This window comes from Oncorhynchus clarkii, chromosome 17 (genome assembly GCF_045791955.1).
Source record: "Oncorhynchus clarkii lewisi isolate Uvic-CL-2024 chromosome 17, UVic_Ocla_1.0, whole genome shotgun sequence".
Lineage (NCBI taxonomy): Eukaryota > Metazoa > Chordata > Actinopteri > Salmoniformes > Salmonidae > Oncorhynchus > Oncorhynchus clarkii.
The window spans coordinates 60294631-60317905 of NC_092163.1; the positions used below are offsets into that span (position 1 = coordinate 60294631).

The window sequence follows — 23275 nt, forward strand, 5'->3', positions numbered from 1 at the left end:
AACTTCTCCCAACCATCCAGGAACAGTTTGGTGACGAACAATTCCTTTTCCAGCATGATGGAGCACATTGCCATAAGGCAAAATTGATAACTAAGTGGATTGGGGAACCAAACATCGATAGACCTTAATCCCTTAATCCCATTGAGAACTTGTGGTCAATCATCAAGATGCGGGTGGACAAACAAAAACCCACAAATTCTGACAAACTCCAAGAATTGAAATGGCAAGAATGGGCTGCCGTCAGTGTGGCCCAGAAGTTAATTGACAGCATGCCAGGGCGGATTGCAGAGGTCTTGAAAAAGAAGGGTCAACAAATGTTGACTTTTTGCATCAACTTCATGTAATTGTCAATAAAAGCATTTGACACTTATGAAATGCTTGTAATTACACTTCAGTATTCCATAGTTAACATCTGACAAAAATATCTAAAGACACTGAGGCAGCAAACTTTGTGAAATTTAATATTTGTGTCATTCTCAAAACTTTTGGCCACGACTGAAGTAGTCATATCTAGGAAAAGTTCCAAAGGCTGGGCATAATATAGTGTATAAGAGGTCATACAATATGTATCTAACTGCACAATGAAACAAAGATAAATTATATAAAGAAAGATAGATAAAAGTTTTGGAGTACCTTAAATTGCATTTTTGGCAAAATGGTTAACTCGGCTCTATCATTGGCAAGATTAGCTAATTTAGGCATGACATGCCAACAACACATTCTGAACGTGTATACATCCATGCATAACTGACCAAATGATAAAAGACTATTGTAATTTTGAATTCCAAAAAAATATATATTGTTATCTAGCAACAATGACAAGCCACCTGGGTCTGACAACATGGGTGGAAATTACTGAGGATGATAGTGCATGATATCGCCACTCCTATTTGCCATATCTTCAATCTAAGCCTACAGGAAAGTGTGTGCCCTCAGGCCTGGAGGGAAGCCAAAGTCATTCCACTACCCAAGAAGAGCTCAAACAGCCGACCAATCAGCCTGTTACCAACCCTTAGTAAACTTTTGGAAATACATTGTTTGACTGGATACAATGCTATTTCACAGTAAACAAGTGAACAACAGATTTTCAGTACGCTTGTATGGATGGGCTTTCAACTTGAACAGCACTTACACAAATTACTGATGATTGGCTGAAAGAAATTCATAAAAAGATTGTGGGAGCTGCATTTTTAGAATTCAGTTCAGCTTTTGACATTATCGATCATAATCTGCTGCTGGAAAAACGTATGTGTAATGGCTTTACATCCCCTGCAACATTGTGGATAGAGCGTTACCTGTCTAACAGAACACGGAGGGTGTTCTTCAATGAAAGCCTCTCCAACATAATCCAGGTAGAGTCAGGCATTCCCCAGGGCAGTGGTCTAGGCTCCTTACCTTTTTCAATCTTTACTAATGAGTAAAGCCTGTGTGTCTATGTTTGCTGATTACTTAACACTATACATATCAGCTACCACAGCAAGTGAAATCACTGCAACACTTTAAAGAGCTGCAGTCAGTTTCAGAATGGGTGGCAATAAATAAGTTAGTACTAAATAAACAATTTAAAACTAAAAGCATTGTATTTGCGACAAATCATTCACTAAACCCTGAATCTCAACTAAATATTGTAATGAATTAAGTGGAAATTGAGCAAGTTGAGAAGACTATACTGCTTGGAGTAACCCTGGATTGTAAACTGTCATGGTCAAAACATACTGTACTAATACAACAGTAGCCAAGATGGGGAGAGATCTGTCCAAAAAAAGTGCTGCTCTGCCTTCTTAACAACACTATCCTTAAGGCAGGTCCTACAGGCTCTAGTTTTGTCGCACCTGGATACTGCCACAAAGAGGGATTTAGGAAAATTACAATTTGCCAAGAACAGGGCAGCATTGCTTGAACCTTAAATATAGAGGAGAGATTGACATCATCAATACTTGTATTTGTAAGAAGTATGGTATAGGGGATGCTTGCGTCCCACTTGGCCAAAAGCCAGGGGAAATGCAGCGCGGTAAATTCAAATGAAATGATATACAAATCTAACTTTCATTAAATCACACATGTAAGATACTAAATTAAAGCTACACTCGTTGTGAATCCAGCCAACGTGTCAGATTTTTTCGGTGAAAACATAAGAAACTATTATCTGATAACAGCACAACAGTAAACAAAGAGAGTAGCATATTTCAACCCTGCAGGCGCTACACAAAACGCAGAAATAAAATATAAAACATGCCTTACCTTTGACGAGCTTCTTTTGTTGGCACTCAAATATGTCCCATAAACATCACAATTGGTTATTTTGTTCGATTAATTCCGCCCATTGATTTTTTCAAACCAAGCTGCTTACCTATTGCAGATTCAGTCTTCCCAGCCTGGTGCAGGTCTACAATTTTGTTTCTGGTGTCCTTTGACAGCTCTTTGGTCTTGGCCATAGTGGAGTTTGGAGTGTGACTGTTTGAGGTTGTGGACAGGTGTCTTTTATACTGATAACAAGTTCAAACAGCTGCTATTAATACAGGTAACGAGTGGAGGACAGAGGAGCCTCTTAAAGAATAAGTTACAGGTCTGTGAGGGCCAGAAATCTTGCTTGTTTGTAGGTGACTAAATACTTATTTTCCACCATAATTTGCAAATAAATTCATCAAAAATCCTACAATGTGATTTTCTGGATTTTTTTCTCTCATTTTGTCTGTCATAGTTGAAGTGTACATATGATGAAAATTACAGGCCTCTCTCATCTTTTTAAGTGGGAGAACTTGTACCATTGGTGGCTGACTAAATACTTTTTTGCCCCACTGTATATCCAAAATGTCCATTTATTTGGCGCGTTTGATCCAGAAAAAAACAGCTTCCAAGTTGCGCAACGTCACTAAAAAATATTTCAAAAGTTGCCTGTAAACTTTGCCAAAACATTTCAAACTACTTTTGTAATTCAACTTTAGGTATTTTTAAACATTAATAATCGATCAAATTGAAGACGTGTCTATCTGTGTTCAATACAGGAAGACAACAAACAAAGCTACTTTTCAAGTCTTGCGCAGCTCTCAACAGAGTTACGCAGTTCCTAGATGGCCGTACTTCTTCATTGCACAAATGAATAATCTCAACCAAATTCCAAAGACTGGTGACATCCAGTTGATGCGGTAGGAACTGAAAACAAGTTCCTAAGGAATATCGTTTCCCAATGAGAACTCACTGAACAGACAGAGACCTAAAAAAAAATCTGAACGTTTAGTTATACTCACAGACATGATTCAAACAGTTTTAGAAATGTCAGAGTGTTTTCTATCCATATATACTAATAATATGCATATCTTATATTCTTGGCATGAGTAGCAGGAAGTTGAAATTGAAATATTCAATCTCTCCCTATCCCAGTCTGCTGTCCCAACATGCTTCAAGATGGCCACCATTGTTCCTGTACCCAAGAGGGCAAAGGTAACTGAACTTAATGACTATCGCCCCGTAGCACTCCCCTTAGTCACCATGAAGTGCTTTGAGAGACTAGTCAAGGATCATATCACCTCTACCTTACCTGCCACCCTAGACCCACTTGAATTTGCTTACTGCCCCAATAGATCCACAGACAATGTAATTGCCATCACTCTGCACACTGCCCTATCCCATCTGGACAAGAGGAATACCTATGGAAGTATGCTATTTATTGACTATAACTCAGCATTCAACACCATACTACCCTCCAAGCTCATCATTAAGCTTGAGGCCCTGGGTCTGAACCCCGCCCTGTGCAACTGGGTCGTGGACTTCCGGACGGGACCGCCCCCAGGTGGTGAAGGTAGGAAACATTACCTCCACTCCGTTGATCCTCAACACTGGGGCCCCACAAGGGTGTGTGCTCAGCCCCCTCCTGTACTCCCTATTCACCCATGGTTGTGTGGCCAAGCATGCCGCCAACTCAATCATCAACTTTGCAAATGACACAACAGCAGTAGGCTGTTGATTCCCGTTAGCGGGATCATTTTCGTCAACATCTGCTGAATTGCAGAGCACCAAATTCAAATTAAATTACTAAAAAGATTTAATTTTCATGAAATCACAAGTGCAATATAGCAAAACACAGTTTAGCTTGTTGTTAATCCACATGGCGTGTCAGATTTCAAAAAAGCTTTTCAGCTAAAGCGTTTATGTAAGGACATCTCTCTCAGCAGACAAAACATTACAAACAGCTAGCAGCAAAGTAGATTGGTCACTAAAGTCAGAAAAGCAATAAAATGAATCGCTTACCTTTGATGATCTTCAGATGTTTGTCACGAGACTCCCAGTTACACAATAAATGTTAATTTTGTTCCATAAAGATTATTTTTATATCCAAAATACCTCCATTTGGTTGGCGCGTTATGTTCAGAAATCAACAGGCTCGAGCGGTCATGACGGGGCAGACGAAAACTCCAAATAGTGTCCGTAAAGTTCGTAGAAACATGTCAAACGTTTTTTATAATCAATCCTCAGGTTGTTTTTACAATATATAATCGATAATATTTCAACCGGACTGTAGCTTCTTCAATAGGGGAGAGAGAGAAAATTTCTGCTCCAAGCTGTTGCGCATGCAAAACGCTGCTGGCAGCAAGCCATCCAATGACGCAATGTGATCTTTCTCGCTCATTTTTCAAAATAAAAGCCTGAAACTATGTCTAAAGACTGTTCACAACATATGGAAGCCATAGGAAAATCTGGTTGATATCCCTTTAAATGGAGCGAAGGCATGCAATGGAACAGAGAGCTTTCAGGAAAAACAGCATTACCGGGTTGGATTTTTCCTCAGGTTTTCGCCTGCAATATCAGTTCTGTTATACTCACAGACAATATTTTGACAGTTTTGGAAACTTTAGAGTGTTTTCTATCCTAATCTGACATATGCATATATGCATATTCTAGATTCTGGGCATGAGAAATAGGCAGTTTCATTTGGGTACGTTTTTCATCCAAACATCAAAATACTGCCCCCTACACTCAAGAGGCTAATTACCAATGATGACGATACAGCCTACAGGGAGGAGGTAAGGGCTCTGGGGTTGTGGTGCCTGGAAAACAACCACTCACTCAACGTCAATAAAACAAAGGTGATAATCGTGGACTTCAGGAAACAGCAGAGGGTGCCTCCGCCTATCTACATCGATGGGACCGCAGTGGAGAAGGTGGAAAGTTCCTTGGCGTACACATCAATGACAAACTGAAATAGACCACCCACACAGACAGTGTGGTGAAGAAGGCGCAACAGAGCCTCTTAAACCACAGGAGGCTGAAATTTGGCTTGTCACCTAAAACCCTCACAAACCTTTACAGATGCACAACTGAGAGCATACTTTCGGGCTGTATCACCTCCCACAACCGCAAGGCTCTGCACAGGATGGTGCGGTCTGCCCAATGCATTACCGGGGGCAAACGACCCGCCCTCCAGGACACCTACAGCACCCGATGTCACAGGAAGGTAAAAAATATAATCAAGGATAACAACCACCTGAGCCACTGCCTGTTTACCCCGCTATCATCCAGAAGGCGAGGTCAGTACAGGTGCATCAAAGCTGGGACCGAGAGACTGAAAAACAGCTTCTATCACAAGGCCATCAGACTGTTAAACACCCATCACTAGCACATTAGAGGCTGCTGCCTATAGGCATAGACTAGAAATCACTGGCCACTTTAAGGAATGGAACACAAGTCACTTTAATAATGTTTACATATCTGGCATTACTCATCTCATATGGATATACTGTTTTCTATACTATTCCACGGTATCTCTTTCACTTAATAATGTGAATATATTTTGCATTACTCATCTCACATGTATGTACTGTATTCTGTACTATTCTACTGTATCTTAATCCAGTCCTCTCTAAAATAAAATAAAATATTTAAAAAATTAAATTAAAAAATGCTCGGTCATACGTATATAGTCTTAATTCATTCCTAATTAGATGTGTGTATTGGGTATATGTTATGTAATTTGTTAGATATTACTGCACTGTCGGAGCTAGAAGCACAAGCATTTTGCTGCACCCGCAATAACATCTGCTAATAACGTGTATGTGACCGATACAATTTGATTTGATTTAACGTGATATAGCTGCTGCCTTGGCTAATAGGGATCCATAATAAATAAAAATACAAATTCCGTTACCGTGGAATTGCCCTTCCATAATGAGAGCAAATTGCTGCTGAATCGAACGATCATAAAGACTGGGTTGTGGCTAGGAACATTAGATTGGTTTATTCTAGCCAAGCTCTCTGTAGAGGGAGCACTTGTAAACATCATTCTAGCTTCTTCCCTTCCTTGAAGTGATCACTGATCTAATGAGATAGGAGAAATCAACAGTTCCACATCATAGCTTCATCCAGCCTAATCAATGATTACTTTGAGGTAGGGACTGGGAGTCAGGAAGGATGCATTGTAAGTAGTATTGGAACGGGCAACCAGAATACCCACAGCGCCACTCTGACCACAGTTCTCTTTCTCCAGAGTGCTTTGGGCCAGTGGGGCGTCAATCTATGGTCTATTACCAGTGAGCCATTGCCTCACCCCCAGGTCCAACCCAGCTCTCTCTTGGCCATTAGGCTTGGTCTAACACAATAGTCCCCTACTATCCTCAGGTGCTGGTTATGGGAATGGGGGATTTTTCCTCTCAGCTCCCACTGTAAGATTAAGGAATAATGTCCCAAAAATAGCTGTGTTGGAGTGAGTCTCCAAACTATGAGAGACAGTGAAAACGGAACAGGTTGCCTACATTAACAGCTCAAGCCACCTCCACTACCGTAATCCATCTATACAGCGAGACATTGAAGTGTGGCATTCAAGAATACAAACAACATACATCATGGAATAGCACAGCACATAGTGTAACATTTTAGAATAATAAAACACAGCTATATGTATGCAACATCTGAGCTCGTGGCGGGGGGTTAGGCTAATAACGTGCGCCTTTGGTCTTGACATACCCGTTCTGTGGGTGTCGCAGGCACCCACCATTACAGCTATAATTGATCATGCTCTGTGTTCGTGTGTTCACAGTGACTGACTGCACTGATTACTCTTACCACCATGTGTCTGTATAAGTGTATGTGTCCAAGACAGGAAGTGTAGTGCATGTGTGTGGGTGCATTGTACGTATGCGTTGTGTTCATGTGCCTGCGCACATGCATGCATTAAATGTGTGTACAGACCCTGGCGAGGATACAGTACTCACGGACTGGCTGCACAGTAGGAAACCTGACATGGCATCATTAGGTGCTTACACCATGTCATCATGAATTAAGCAGGGAACTATTGAACCAGTTTTGTGACACAAAGCTGTTAGAGAGCAAGGAGAGAACGTGAGCGCCGTGATACTTCCACCGCACACAAAACCATACGGTGAATTTCCATATCACACAAGAGAATGGCCCTGGACTGTGTGTTCACTCACTAAAACATGCAAGGTCTGCCTTTTATGACATAACTCAAAGATTCTGTTCCAGATTTGCCTGGTGTATTGTACACAATGTACATAAATGAGATATTCTCATATTTTCATGTCAAATACAAGTATAGATTTGATACATTTCTGAAACTCTCATGTACTCTACTGTACACCACTCACTCGTGGTGTCTAAGAAAGCCATAAAAGTAATTATTTCTCTCCAAAAGGATACATTTAATTGCCAATTTTGAAGCAGGACTACTAAATCTGTCCTCTGTATCACTCTTCCATCATTGCACCTCTCTTTCCCTCCATCAGTACACGGAGTAGCTGAGCATATTTGCATCACAGTTAGCTGTCAATGTAGTGGCGCCTGTGCTAATGCTAAATGAAAAAGACACACCCTTCAGCCCTGGTCTCTGTAGTTTTATTGGTCTAACTTTGGATGGTGAAGAGATACTAGAACTCATACTGCTGTTTAACAGTCTTTTGTTTCAACACACGCTGCCTTCCTCTGAACTCAGACAAATACCGATGTCGGTAAAGTGAAGACTTATTTTATCAAATCAATTCACTGTAATTATTATTACGTGATTAAATTAATCACGTAAATGTAATTAACTAGGAAGTCGGGGCACCAAGGAAAATCTTCAGATTACATAGTTATAATTTTCCTAATATAACTCTTCAGATATTTTAATATCTGATCAATTAGTCTTCTAATTAATGAATTATTCTTTACCTCAAGTTAGTCTCATTCCAAACGTCGTAAATTGTTGGTTATCTGCACAAACCCAGCCTTTACTATGAATCATTCATACATCAATTGTCTTAATCATTTATTTACTAACTAACTAAATAATCACTGAAATGCATAAATAAACACAGTAGATATGGTTACAAGGAAATGATAGGGGAGGTTCCCTAGTGGGCTAAGCAGATATGACGGCTTGGTGGACAAAGGGAAGTGTGTGTGGACTGAAAAGGTTGGGAAAGACAAAGGGAATCACTACACAGTTGATAATTATATTAATTTAAATGCTAATCATTTGCATATGAACGCTCACTCATTCAGGAATAATTGCAATCAATATATATTTATGCTCAATGTGTCGTCGTGATCTCTGTTGGAATCGTCAGTCCTTCTGTTAGAGAGTTCATCTGAGTCTCTCTCCCTCTCTGTTTCCCTGAAGAGCAAAGTCTTTAGTGGTTAGAATGGATACTTCAGAGTACTGTTCTCATAGAATAGATGTTTTGGCGGTTGTCGGTCTTCGCATCCCAGTTTGACATAATTTCTAGCTGCAGACTAGTAATTATTATCTAAGATTTGCTCTTATTCTGTAGGGATTGAGTTTAACCATTTCCCACCGTGTAGCCACTGCTCCACGTGGTATGGTTAGGAATTCAACAACCATTGCACCCTTAGCTTACGATGAGGTTTTTGTGGTCTGAAAAGGATTTCCTCAGGTTTTATTCATAACAGTAGAAAAGGGCTGTGCCATGACGCCAGATCATGTCTGTGCTCACTGGGGCGGGCCAATGACTTACTTAGGGAATACAAGTCTTTCACATTAAAGGTTTAACATCATATTACATCATTTCACAAATAGTTTCATCTTTACTCATTAATTTTATACAAGAATTAGATGCAAACCCCATAATTGAGAAATTTACATATTCAGAGATAAAGGTAGGTGTGTTTCCTGTTTAGAAAAGAAAACACACTTGTCATACCCATCCCTTAACTGTCCACTGACCATTCCCACCTTCTCACAAGTGGACATTTTGTGTCAAATCCCCATTTTGGGGATTTTGACATTTGCCATGTGAAATCCTTTGTTCTCTCTATGTGTCTCTTCCTGTATGGCCAGGGGGAGAGAGTCTCCGCCAGGAATTTACAACCTGAGATAACAGAACCTGGTCGTAGGTGAGAGAGAGGGGGGGGGGGGGGATGCCACGATCTATACCCAGAAAGGGCCACGTCATGACACCGAGTAGAGCAACGCAGCAGACTTTCTTTTCACCGAGGCAGTATCCCACTTAACACGAGAGGAGGGGAGGTTGTAACTCTGTCCCGTTACCTGTCTCATATGCCTCAGAGTAGGTGGCTGAGCGGAGACAAAGACATATTACTTGTTAAAGCAAACAGAACAAGTATCCATGGACAAAGGTGTCGGCTCATCAAAGAGGTGAAATTATTTAAAGGGGGTCCTTGTTGTGTGGAGCCCTGTGTATCTGTTACTCTGACAGATTTGTATCCAAAGCCCTGCCACTCTTGAGGCTCCTGAAGAGAGAAGAGAGAAGGGAGATGGGGAATAGAATTTGGGGAAAGGAGCAACAGAGAGATTGAAGAGGAAAGTGGATGAGAGAAGCAGGGGTGATGAACAGTGCAGATAAGCAGAACAAAGGGATGGGGGAGATACACAGAAGGCAAGGAGCAGGGTAGAGGAGAAGCATAGGAGAAAAGCAAGGAGAAAAGTGGGGGAATGGTAGAAGAGAAGTAGAGAAGAGTGAAGGAGAGAAGGGGAAATGGAGTGAGGGAATGGTAGAGGAGGGGAGGACAGGAGCAGAGAGGAGAAAAGCATGGTTGCGGTGCGGAGGTGTTGGACTGGTTTCATCCAGGCCTATGGGGTGGAAAAGAGGACATATGGCCTGATTGTGTTACTGTACCGCCTCAGCCTCACCCTTTGTGTAATAATCCTAAAATGGGGAATAAATAAAAGACAGTAGGGAGCAGGAGGTTGTTACCATACTGCAGCTCCTTCTGCGTTCAACTCTTGCCTGTGTTTTCAACAATTGGTTTGGCATACAATATTTTGGAGAAGTGGTTGAAACAACGGAGCTAGTTAACATATTTCATTTTAGATCATTGGCCTTGCCAGGCTCCTGTCTAACTAGAAAACATGTTTTCAGGAAACAGGTTTCAAATAATATATCACTATGAAAATAACTTCATATCTAAAAAGGCCAAGATGTTTGTTTTGCCCAAGCAATATAGCCCCCACTAACACAACAGCTGCTAATTTTCTCATTTTAATAAGTCCACATTTTCACTGTGGTATTTGAGGGAACGTGAGAAAAGGAGTCATATGGACAAGCATCCAGCAGAAACATTGACAAAAGAACTTGATGACGGATACAATCACTGTCATAGAGGCCTTTGAGGTATATCGACTGCTGGGAGGAAATTAGCTAAAATTCCAGGCTGAAGGCTCAATGAAAGACAGAGAGAGAGCGAGCAAGAGGAAGAGATAGGAAAAGAGAGAGACAGGAAAGGAGAAGGGGGGGCCTGAGACAGAGAATAGGAGGGAGGGAGGAGATACAATCAGACAGAAAGGAGAGAAGAATACAGGGAATATGAGAGGGGAGATAGAGATCTACATCCATGTGAGAGAATATGAGAGTGAGAGTTACAAGACATTGTAATGATAAAGATGCACTTTTCTCAGTCTGAGCTAGCCAATCAGGTTCAAGTGATAGTAAAGGCTAAGCCCAAACTCACAATGAGGGAGTCTTCTCTACTGTTGCAATAACATCCACTTATCATCCTGTTACTGAGAGTGTGTGACCTTAACACAGAGGGACCAATCAAACACATATACTGTTTCAAACTGAGAACCACAGTAAGGCTTACATTCAGAGACTATCTCAAGCTAGGTCCCCTGACAACCCTAAAGAGAGAAGACAAATCAACTGTCTTGTTTCTAGCTCAGATTCCATTCAATCTGCTCAGGGTGGGACTTGAGGGCAGACAATAGCAATCACATATAATGACATGTGACGCAAGTGTCTGTGTACACAATAACAGTAAACGATGAGAGAGAAAGGTGAGCCTACATCCCCCCCATAATGGTCTAATGGAGCAAACCCCAAAGACTGCATGAAAACAAACCAGATAAAGATGCAAATTAGTCAAGGAGAAATAACGTTTTTCTGAGACCAATCCAACAAAGACTTTAGATGTGCCGTTAGCTCTGTTTTTCATAATGGGGAATGCAAGAGAGGGTATTGTGAGATTCATTTTAAAGGGATACTTCGTGATTTTGGCAACGAGGCCCTTTATCTACTGTGTGTTCAGAAAGTATTCATACCCTTTGACTTATGCCACATGTTGTTGTGTTACAGCTTGTATTCAAAATTGATTCAATATTTTTTTCTACACACAATACTCCATAATACTCCAATCAACACACAATACTCCATAATGACAAAGTGAAAATATGTTTTGAGAAATTATTGAAAATGTATTGAAAATTAAATACAGAAACATCTCATTTACATAAGTATTCACAGCCTGTTAGATTCACCTTTATCAGTGATTACAGATGCGAGTCTTTCTGGGTAAGTCTCAGAAACATTAATGTTGTCTAGGTAAGCAACTCCAGTGTATATTTGGCCTTGTGTTTCAGGTTATTGTCCTGCTGAAAGGTGAATTAATCTCCCAGTGTCTGGTGGAAAGCAGACTGAACTAGGTTTTCCTCTAGGAGTTTGCCTGTGCTTAGCTCCATTCCGCTTATTTTTTATCCTGAAAAACTCCCCAGTCCTTAACGATTGCAAGCATACCCATAACATTATACAGCCACCACTAAGCTTGAAAATCTGGAGAGTGGTACTCAGTAATGTGTTGTATATGCCCCAAACATAACACTTTCTTTTCAGAATAAAAAGTAAATTGCTTTGCCAATTTTTTGCAGTATTACTTTAGTGCCTTGTTGCAAACAGGATGCATGTTTTAGAATATTTTTTATTATGTACGTGCTTCTTTCTTTTCATTCTCTCAATTAGCTTAGTATTGTGGAGTAACTATACTGTTGTTGAACCATCCTCAGTTTTCTCCGATCACAGCCATTAAACTCTGTAACTGTTTTAAAGTCACTATTGGCCTTGTGGTGAAATTCCTGAGCGGTATCCTTCCTCTCCGGCAACTAAGTTCAGAAGGACGCCTGCATCTTTGTAGTGACTGGGTGTATTGATACACCATCCAAAGTGTAATTCATAACTTCACCATGCTCAAAGGGATATTCAATGTCAGCTTTTTTATTTTTACCCATCCATCGATAGGTGCCCTGCTTTGGAAGGCATTGGAAGACCTCCTTGGACTTTGTGGTTGAATCTGTATTTGAAATTCACTGTTCGACTGAGGGACCGCACAGATAATTGTGTGTGGGGTACAGAGGTGAGGTATTCCAAAATCATGTAAAACACTATTATTGCACACAGAGTGAGTTCATGCAATTTATTATGTGACTTTTTCAGCAAATGTTTACTTCTGAAGTTATTTAGGCTTGCCATAACAAAGGGGATGAATACTTATTTACTCAAGACATTTCAGCTTTTATTTGTAATGAATTTGTAAAATGTTGTAAAAACATAATTCCACTTTGACATTATGGGGTATTGTGTATAGGCCAGTGACACAAAATCTCAATTGAATTCATTTAAATGCAGGCTGTAACACAATAAAATGTGGAAATAGTCAAGGAGTGTGAATATTTTCTAAAGGCACTGTACTTCCCCAGAGTAAGATGAACTTGTGGATACCATGTTCGTCTTTGTGTCCAGTGTGAAGGAGGTTAGAGGAAATTTCACGGGCCAATGCCAACTACCATTAGTGTAAAAACTGGAAGTCTATGGCTATCTCCTACAGTAACATTTAAGAGATCAGCTCAGCATGACTTTAATGGGTCAGACAGGACAAGGTCACACCCCAGATATTGTACAATCGCCAGCTCATCAAGTAAAGGATCAAGAGCAGTAATTAAGTGCCCTCTATTTTATGGTGGGCCACTGTTTGACCTTGCATCCATTCACTCAACATTAGTCGTTTTTGTAATGTGTCAAAGATAGTTTCTAAATGGAGCAGACTAACCAGTCTGACAACTTATCCCAGGAGAGTGAAACCTCGCCACTCATCTCCACAAAATGTTGGCTAATAAGAACCACCCATCAGACTGCATGGTGTATGTTTCATGAGACTCACTAAAGAATTCCAAATTGTCTGGTGTATTTCATCATGCGAGAAAGGGATCATAACATGTTGTCATCATGAGAAATCAGCACCTGCAAAGCCTTCCATGGAGTATTGCGGATGGACAACTGTAATCTCAGGAGCCCTAGTATCTGCTGGATTTCTTTACCCCCTGTCATGGCAATCTCATAATGGCCAGTTTGAAGGTAATAACAAAAACCAGCAGACACTCCGCCATCCAAGCACCGGAGTTGCCCATCCCTAATATACTGACACAAGATTCCCTTACGACGACGATGAGGCCTACTCATACTTGTCATCATTAACCATCAGCATAAGCCGAGTCCATTAATTGTGGAAGCCTAGTATAGGCTAGGAGGAATACTGTAATTCTATTCCATGAAGAACAAAAAGGAAACACCTTCATATTAAGGGGATCAGATAACAGGTCACTCCGAGGTAAAGAACCCTCAGAAGATCGTCCTGTAATAGTCTGTAGCAAGATGGAGTAGCAAGATGGCGCCGACAGAGAGGGTTGCCTCGCTTCTAGTCCTTTGGAAACTATGCAGTATTTTGTTTTTTTAATGTATTATTTCTTACATTGTTAGCCCAGAAAATCTGAAGTATTATTACATACACCCGGGAATAGCTATTGGATATCAGAGCGACGTCAAGTTGCCAACATTATGACCAGGAATACAACTTTCCCGAAGCGGATCCTTTGTTCGCACCACCACCCAGGGCATTTCATCTGATCACAGAGGCCGAGTATATGATCACCGCTTCCGAGTATATTAGTCGCCAAAGTCCAGTCTCTAGATATTAAGGTAGACGAAATTAGGGCAACTAATTTCACGGAAACATGGCTCTCTCAGGATATGTTGTCGGAGTTGGTACAGCCACCGGGATTCTTTATGCGTCGCGCCGACAGAAATAAACATCTTTCTGGGAAGAAGAAGGGTGGGAGTGTATGCTTCATGATTACCAACTCATGGCATAATCGTAACAACATCCATGAACTCAAGTCCTTTTGTTCACCTGACCTAGAATTCCTCACAATAAAATAACGACCATATTATTTCCCAAGAGAATTCTTGTCGATTGTTGTCACAGATGTGTATATCCCCCATCAAGCCGATATCCCGACAGCTCTCAAGGAACTTCACTGGACTCTATGCAAACTGGAAACCATATATCCGGAGGCTGCATTTATTGTAGCTGGGGATTTTAACAAAGCAAATTTGAGAACAAGGCTAGCTAAATTCTATCAGCATAGTAATTGTAGCACTCATGCTGCAATACACTGGATCACTGCTACTCTAACTTCCGTGATGCATACTAGGCCCTCCCACACCCTCCAGTCGCGAAATCTGACCATGACTCCAATTAGCTCCTCCCGTCCTATAGGCAGAAACTCAAACAGGATGTACCCATGACAAGAACTATTCAACGCTGGCCTGACCAATCGGAATCCAAGCTTCAAGATTGTTTTGATCGCGCGGACTGGGAAATGTTCTGGGCAGCCTCAGAGAATAATATTGATTTATACGCTGATTCAGTGAGTGAGTTTATAAGGAAGTGCATTGGAGATGTTGCACCCACTGTGACTACTAAAACCTACACTAACTAGAAACCGTGGATAGATGGCGGCATTTGTGCAAAACTGAAAGCGCGACGACCGGATTTAACCATGGAAAGATGACTGGGAATATGGCCGAATACAAACAGTGTAGTTATTCCCTCCGCAAGGCAATCAAACAAGCAAAATATCGGTATAGGGACAAAGTGGAGTCGCAATTCAACGGCTCAGACGTACGTGGCAGGGTCTACAGGCAACCATGGACTACAAAAAGAAAACCAGCCACATCACGGACACCGACATCTTGCTTCCAAACAAACTAAACACCTTCTTTACCAGCTTTGAGGATAACACCAGTGCCACCGACGCGGCCCGCTACCAAGGACAGTGGGCCCACCCTCTCCTTCTCTGTGGCTGGCGTGAGTAAGACATTTAAATGTGTTAACCCTCGCAAGGCTGCCAGCCCAGATGGCCATGCACGCCACCAACTCAATCATCAGGTTTGAACACGACACAACAGTAGTGGGCTTGATTACCAAAAACGACGAGACATCCTACAGGGAGGAGGTGAGGGTACTCGGAGGGTGGTGTCAGGAAAACAACCTCGCACTCAATGTCAACAAAACAAAGGAGATGATTGTGGACTTCAGGAAACAGCAGAGGGAGCACCCCCATATCCACATTGATGGGACAGCAGTGGAGAAGGTAGAAAGTTAAGTTCCTCGGCGTACACATTACTGACAAACTGGTCAGTAATGGTGAAATGAAATGGTCCACCCACACAGACAGTGTGGTGAAGAAGGCGCTACAGCGCCTCTACAACCTCAGGACGCTGAATAAATGTGGCTTGTCAACTAAAACCCTCACAAACCTTTACAGATGCTTAATTGAAAGCATCCCGTAGCGCTATATCACCGCCCACACCAGCAAGACCCTGCAGAAGGTGGTGCGGTCTGCACAACGCATCATCGGGGCAAACTACCTGCCCTCCAGGACACCTACACCACCCAATGTCAAGAACAACTACCACCCGAGCCACTGCCTGTTCACCCCGCTACCATCCAGTAGGCGAGGACAGTACAGGTGCATCAAAGCTGGGACAAAGATTCATCAACTGAGACATATACTGAACAAGTTCCACAGACATGGAATAATGTGTTATTGAACAAAGGCGGGGGTCAAAATCAAAAGTAACTGTCAGTAGCTGGTGTGGCCACCAGCTGCATTAAGTACTGCAGTGGTCATGTGGTTTGGCCTCAGGCCAGTAAGTGTGAGTATCCTCCTCATGGACTGCACCAGATTTGCCAGTTCTTCCTGTGAGATGTTACCCCAGTCTTCCACCAAGGCACCTGCAAGTTCCCAGACAATTCTGGGGGGAATGGCCCTAGCACTCACCCTCCGATCCAACAGGTCCCAGACGTGCTAAATGGGATTGAGATCCGGGCTCTTCGCTGGCCATGGCAGAACACTGACATTCCTTGCAGGAAATCACGCACAGAACGAGCAGTATGGCTGGTGGAATTGTCATGCTGGAGGGTCATGTCAGGATGAACCTGCAGGAAGGATACCACATGAAGGAGGAGGATGTCTTCCCTGTAACGCACAGCGTTGAGATTGCCTGCAATGACAACAAGCTCAGTTCGATGATGCTGTGTCATACCACCCCAGACCATGACAGACCCTCCACCTCCAAATCGATCCCGATCCAGAGTACAGGCCTCAGTGTAAGGCTCTTTCCATTGACGATTAACGCAAATCCGACCATCACCCCTGGTGAGACAAAACTGCGACTTGTCAGTGAAGAGCACTTTTTGCCAGTCCTGTCTGGTCCAGCGACAGTGGGTTTGTGCCCATAGGCGACGTTGTTGCCGATGATGTCTGTTGAGGACCTGCCTTACAACAGGCCTACAATCCCTCAGTCCAGCCTTTCTCCAGAGCACTGATGGAGGGATTGTATATTCCTGGTGTAACTCAGGCAGTTGTTGTTGCCATCCTGAACTTGTCCTGCAGGTGTGATTTTCGGACAAACCGATCCTGTACAGGTGTTGTTACACGTGATCTGCCACTGCGAGGACGATCAGCTGTCCATCCTGTCTCTCTGTAGCGCTGTCTTAGGCGCCTCGCAGTACAGACATTGAAATGTATTTCCCTGGCCACATCTGCTGTTCTCTTGCGTCCTTGCAGCATGCCTAAGGCACATCCACACAGATTAGCAGGGACCCTGGGCATCTTTCGTTTGGTGTTTTTCAGAGTCAGTAGAAAGGCCTCTTTAGTGTCCTATGTTTTCCTAACCGTGACCTTAATTGCCTACCGTCTGTAAGCTGTTAGTGTCTTAACGACTGTTCCACAGGTGCAAGTTAATTAATTGTTTATGGTTCATTGAACAAGCATGGGAAACAGTGTTTAAACACTTTACAATAAAGATGTGAAGTTATTTGGATTTTTACGAATTATCTTTGAAAGACAGGGTCCTGAAAAAGGGATGTTTCTTTTTTTGCTGAGTTTATATAATGTATTTTATACCATCTATTGCATCTTGCCTATGCCGCTCGGTCATCGCTCATCCATACACTTACAGTGCCTTGCGAAAGTATTCGGCCCCCTTGAACTTTGCGACCTTTTGCCACATTTCAGGCTTCAAACATAAAGATATAAAACTGTATTTTTTGTGAAGAATCAACAACAAGTGGGACACAATCATGAAGTGGAACGACATTTATTGGATATTTCAAACTTTTTTAACATATCAAAAACTGAAAAATTGGGCGTGCAAAATTATTCAGCCCCCTTAAGTTAATACTTTGTAGCGCCACCTTTTGCTGCGATTACAGTTGTAAGTCGCTTGGGGTATGTCTCTATCAGTTTTGCACATCGAGAGACTGAATTTTTTTTCCATTCCTCCTTGCAAAACAGCTCGAGCTCAGTGAGGTTGGAAGGAGAGCATTTGTGAACAGCAGTTTTCAGTTCTTTCCACAGATTCTCGATTGGATTCAGGTCTGGACTTTGACTTGGCCATTCTAACACCTGGATATGTTTATTATTGAACCATTCCATTGTAGATTTTGCTTTATGTTTTGGATCATTGTCTTGTTGGAAGACAAATCTCCGTCCCAGTCTCAGGTCTTTTGCAGACTCCATCAGGTTTTCTTCCAGAATGGTCCTGTATTTGGCTCCATCCATCTTCCCATCAATTTTAACCATCTTCCCTGTCCCTGCTGAAGAAAAGCAGGCCCAAACCATGATGCTGCCACCACCATGTTTGACAGTGGGGATGGTGTGTTCAGCTGTGTTGCTTTTACGCCAAACACAACGTTTTGCATTGTTGCCAAAAAGTGAAATGTTGGTTTCATCTGACCAGAGCACCTTCTTCCACATGTTTGGTGTGTCTCCCAGGTGGCTTGTGGCAAACTTTAAACAACACTTTTTATGGATATCTTTAAGAAATGGCTTTCTTCTTGCCACTCTTCCATAAAGGCCAGATTTGTGCAATATACGACTGATTGTTGTCCTATGGACAGAGTCTCCCACCTCAGCTGTAGATCTCTGCAGTTCATCCAGAGTGATCATGGGCCTCTTGGCTGCATCTCTGATCAGTCTTCTCCTTGTATGAGCTGAAAGTTTAGAGGGACGGCCAGGTCTTGGTAGATTTGCAGTGGTCTGATACTCCTTCCATTTCAATATTATCGCTTGCACAGTGCTCCTTGGGATGTTTAAAGCTTGGGAAATCTTTTTGTATCCAAATCCGGCTTTAAACTTCTTCACAACAGTATCTCGGACCTGCCTGGTGTGTTCCTTGTTCTTCATGATGCTCTCTGCGCTTTTAACGGACCTCTGAGACTATCACAGTGCAGGTGCATTTATACGGAGACTTGATTACACACACGTGGATTGTATTTATCATCATTAGTCATTTAGGTCAACATTGGATCATTCAGAGATCCTCACTGAACTTCTGGAGAGAGTTTGCTGCACTGAAAGTAAAGGGGCTGAATAATTTTGCACGCCCAATTTTTCAGTTTTTGATTTGTTAAAAAAGTTTGAAATATCCAATAAATGTCGTTCCACTTCATGATTGTGTCCCACTTGTTGTTGATTCTTCACAAAAAAATACAGTTTTATATCTTTATGTTTGAAGCCTGAAATGTGGCAAAAGGTCGCAAAGTTCAAGGGGGCCGAATACTTTCGCAAGGCACTGTATATGTATACATTCTTATTCCATCCCTTTACTTAGATTGGTGTGTATTAGATTGTTGTTGTAGAATTGTTAGATTACTGTGCGATATTACTGCACTGTCGGAACTAGAAGTACAAGCATTTCGCTACACTCGCAATGACATCCGCTAACCATGTATATGTGACCAATAAAATGTTATTTGATTAGATTTATTTAGTCTATCTCTGACTTCACCATTTTAAAAATATATAATGGAGATATCCAGATGAATGTCATCACTGCTCTGACTTTTTGCTGTCACCACAACGGCCGCTGTATTAAAAAAATCAGATTAAATCTGCAGGTATTAAAAATGTGCTGCCCACTGGCTGGGATATTAGATGGACATGTTACTCATTTTAAGTTTAAAACCTTTAGTGACTACCCATCCATCATGCGGGAGCGTAATCATCGACTGACACTAATTAGCATAACGCAATGGGCATAAATAATATTATTATAAATATTCCTAGAGAGCCATCAGGTGACCACTTTCGCAATGTAGCCGCTTACGGGTATTCTTCAACATAAATGCGTAAAACTACGTCACAATGCTGTAGACACCTTCGGGAATACGGAGAAAGACTAATCTGGTTGATAGCCCATTCACTGCTCAATAAGGACGCATTGGAACGCAACACTTTCAAAACATGAGGCACTTCCGGATTGGATTTTTCTAAGGCTTTCGCCTGCAACATCAGTTCTGTTATACTCACAGACAATATTTTTACAGTTTTGGAAACTTTAGAGTGTTTTCTATCCTAAGCTGTCAATTATATGCATATTCTAGCATTTTGTCCTGACAAAATATCCTGTTTACTACGGGAACGTTATTTTTCCAAAAATGAAAATACTGCCCCCTAGTCACTAAAGGTTATTAAGGGCTTTGAGAGAAGGAAATAATATGTTACTTTTAGCAAAAACATCTACTTGAATTAAGCCAGTCTATACATTTTTATTATTTGGGAGATGGACAATGTTATTCATGCTGAAAAATGCAAAGCTAATACAGTATGTAAATGAGGCTGATGTGATTGTAATATCTCCTGGAGCTGGGCACATTATTATTCAGGTAGCTTAGATCAAAGCTCTACATGACCAATAGGTTTCCACTAGCAGGTGTGTGTGTGAATTTTCTTGACCATGACTAGGCTACATTTTATAATGTACTAGATGCAGTGGAAATTCATCTGTCAGATGAAATATAGGCCTACAGCACATTTCCTGTAGACAACAATAGAAATGCTACTCTGTGAAATAAGCAATTAATCTGGTGTTAGAGGTCGTTCGCGCAAAAGCCTTACAAGCTTTACTTGATTCATGTAGGAACAGAAGGATGATTATCCTCCCTGGAGGCTAGACTTATGGAAGTGCTACTACAATGGGCAGGGCACCAGAGCAGAGTCACTGACAGGCAGTGGGTGAGATGAAGGTGGCACTTTAAATTACCCACAAACACAAAGCACACTATATTTACAGCTATATGGCACATCCTTGTGATTGAATTAGACTACATTTCAACAGGAGGTGCACTTAAAGGAAACTATGTGACTGTGCAACTGGTAGACATGTCACTGATGTAGTTTTGCTGCTATTAAAATATGCCTTTACTGGACCTGCTTCTTTCCAACACCAGTATCAGAAGAGTGGGGGCTGCACTCTAATCGCCCCCCCATCATTAAAGCTCTATTAGTTAACATTATGCAAGGGTGGTTCCCTTCTAATAATGACTACCCTACCATTAATCCCATGCCAGAAGACTAGTTTCACGATATACTACAGTATAGGATATATCTTAATTACTTTTAAAAAGTATGTAGTCACTGTTGTGTGTTTATTATTTACAGTCGCCTTACCTTCTGCTGTCGTCTGGCCATGTCGGTGGGTTGCTTGGCATTAAAAGGGTAGGCAATGCAGCGCATTACAAAGACATAGAGCTGGAGCCTCTTCTTTCGCTCTTCCTCCTCCCTCTGCATCTTTTCCAGATCATCTTTCTCCTTATCGCTGGCCACCGAGGGGCTGGGGCTGGATGGGCGAGCACTGCTTCCCCGGCTTGAGGGCTGGAGCCCACCAGAACTCTCGGTGGTCCGGCTGGGTGACACCCGTGCGCCCCCGGTATTTGGTGCCAACACCTCTTTGCGTTCTTCTTCTACCATCTCATCCGCTTCCTCCTCACTGGAAGATGGGTCCAACATGTTGGTGGTCTTGGATGGAGACTATCTAGACAGAGTGAAAAAGCGGAGACCAAAAAGAATATTAGTGCTACAGGTTTTTCAAGAACGACAGTGTTCAGAGACAGCTGCTATCTGTGTTGCATTGGCAACGCTAGAGCGCTAGAGGGGGGAGGGGGGGATGAGTAGAAAAAAATACTGATAAACTCGATGTAAACCAGGAAATCTCAGTTGAGAGGAATTACGAAAGCCCAAGACTGATGTAGAAAGAGAGTAGGCCTGGGCTGGTCAAACTCTGCACAAAAAGCTATTGAATTCGAACGAAATAAATGTGTAGTTGCTTACCCTACGAGTTTTCAGCGTTTAACTCTCCAGTCACCGCCGGGGATTTGCTAGGATGCTATGAGAAGGGGTGGGGTCGGATGAAAGACGATAAAGAACGCTTTTCAGTAGCCTGCTAAGCAACGCGCGGATGGGGAAGGTACCGGGAACTGACCATGGTTCTGAATATAAAGGCGAATTATAGCGGGCGGTGGGAGCGCAGTTGACGCGACAACCTATTTACTACATCCACCTGATGATCTGAGACATCTCCAATTGAGATTCTCACAAATTACGCCTTTTCCCACATCATTATTTATTTATTCCCAATATTCAATATTATTTCCGCAAACTCCACTTGTTGCCCTATTCTGAATTTGATACATGGAATAGTCAATAGTCAGACTTGAAGTGCGTAATCGACTATTAATTCCTATATGTTTGTACATTATAGTGCCTATGTTGCATTGTTTCCTAGTAGGCCTAGGGTAATATTGCCTATAGGGCATATATCCTACGTATCAGAATTGAGCTGCAAAATTAAATCAGTATGGTGATGACATATATGCGTTATAGAAAACACATTTAGCCTACACATCTCCACGGTTGTCATCAATCTTCAATGCTGACAGCATGATGCCTGGCCAAGGAGTAATTGTCAACGTTTTGTTAAAAATATATTAGATTTGAAAAAAATAAACATAAACTGCTGTTTTAAGGATGACATTTCAACCACAGGAGTGTGTCATCATGGTAATCAATTTTCAACATACACAAACCTTGTATAAAATATGTTGAATTTGTACCTTTGAAACAACACAAGATCTTCAACATTATATCATCCACTATCAGAAATAAAACAGTCTGAAAAGACAGCACCTCTTACTGGAGGGCTGATTTATCTACAGCTATTCTTCTGATCTCCATCCAGTGTTTTAACAAAGCCCAGGCCTGCTTCGCTTTTATTTTTGTCACGGACTACTACCAATGTGCTATTATGTGAATTGATACGTTTTAATAGCGAAATAGATTCACTGTTGCTATCGAAGTCATAGGTAAGTCATATATCATCAATGATACTATTTAGTCCTATTTAGTATTTGCGAAGTCATCAACAGCTATTGTTTCAATTCAACCCAGGGTTCAACTAAAACTAGACAATACATATAGGCCTTGGGTTCAAGCTTTGGTTGATTTCCAATGTAATAATTCATGTGTTGGATTCACGTCTCCATCTCAGTCAAAAAGCAATTTTAAAGAATAGCACTAAATCAAACTTCATTTGAAGTGCATTTGCAGTTTGATTTTATTTAGTCACATTTAGTCACTTTAATTTTGGTTGTACCCAAAATTGTACCCAGCCCACCACAGGAGTTGCTAGAGCGCGGTGGGACAAGACCCTCCCCTAACCCGGACGACGCTGGGCCAATTGTGCGCCGCCCCATGGGTCTGCCAGTTGCGGCCGGCTGTGACAGAGCCTGGACTCGAACCAAGATCTCTATTGGTACAGCTAGCACTGCGATGCAGTGCCTTAGACCACTGCGCCACTCGGGAGGCCCGATGTAAGACTTAAATAGGTTAACACTCACAAGGCCGCTGGGCCAG

At 41.8% G+C, this 23275-nt stretch overlaps 1 protein-coding gene across 1 annotated transcript in view; it reads right to left on the reverse strand.

The window, feature by feature from the left end:
• LOC139371203 (calcium-dependent secretion activator 1-like) overlaps positions 1 to 21762 on the reverse strand; it is a 162461-nt gene extending 140699 nt beyond the window's left edge. Inside the window, exons 1-2 of the mRNA XM_071111390.1 lie at positions 21695 to 21762; positions 21035 to 21398 (exon numbers count right to left, since the gene is read on the reverse strand). Of these exons, the coding sequence (XP_070967491.1) occupies positions 21035 to 21373 (339 nt within the window). The 5' untranslated portion in view covers positions 21374 to 21398; positions 21695 to 21762. The remainder of the gene's footprint in view (positions 1 to 21034; positions 21399 to 21694) is intronic.
• Between the last annotated feature and the right edge of the window lie 1513 nt (positions 21763 to 23275).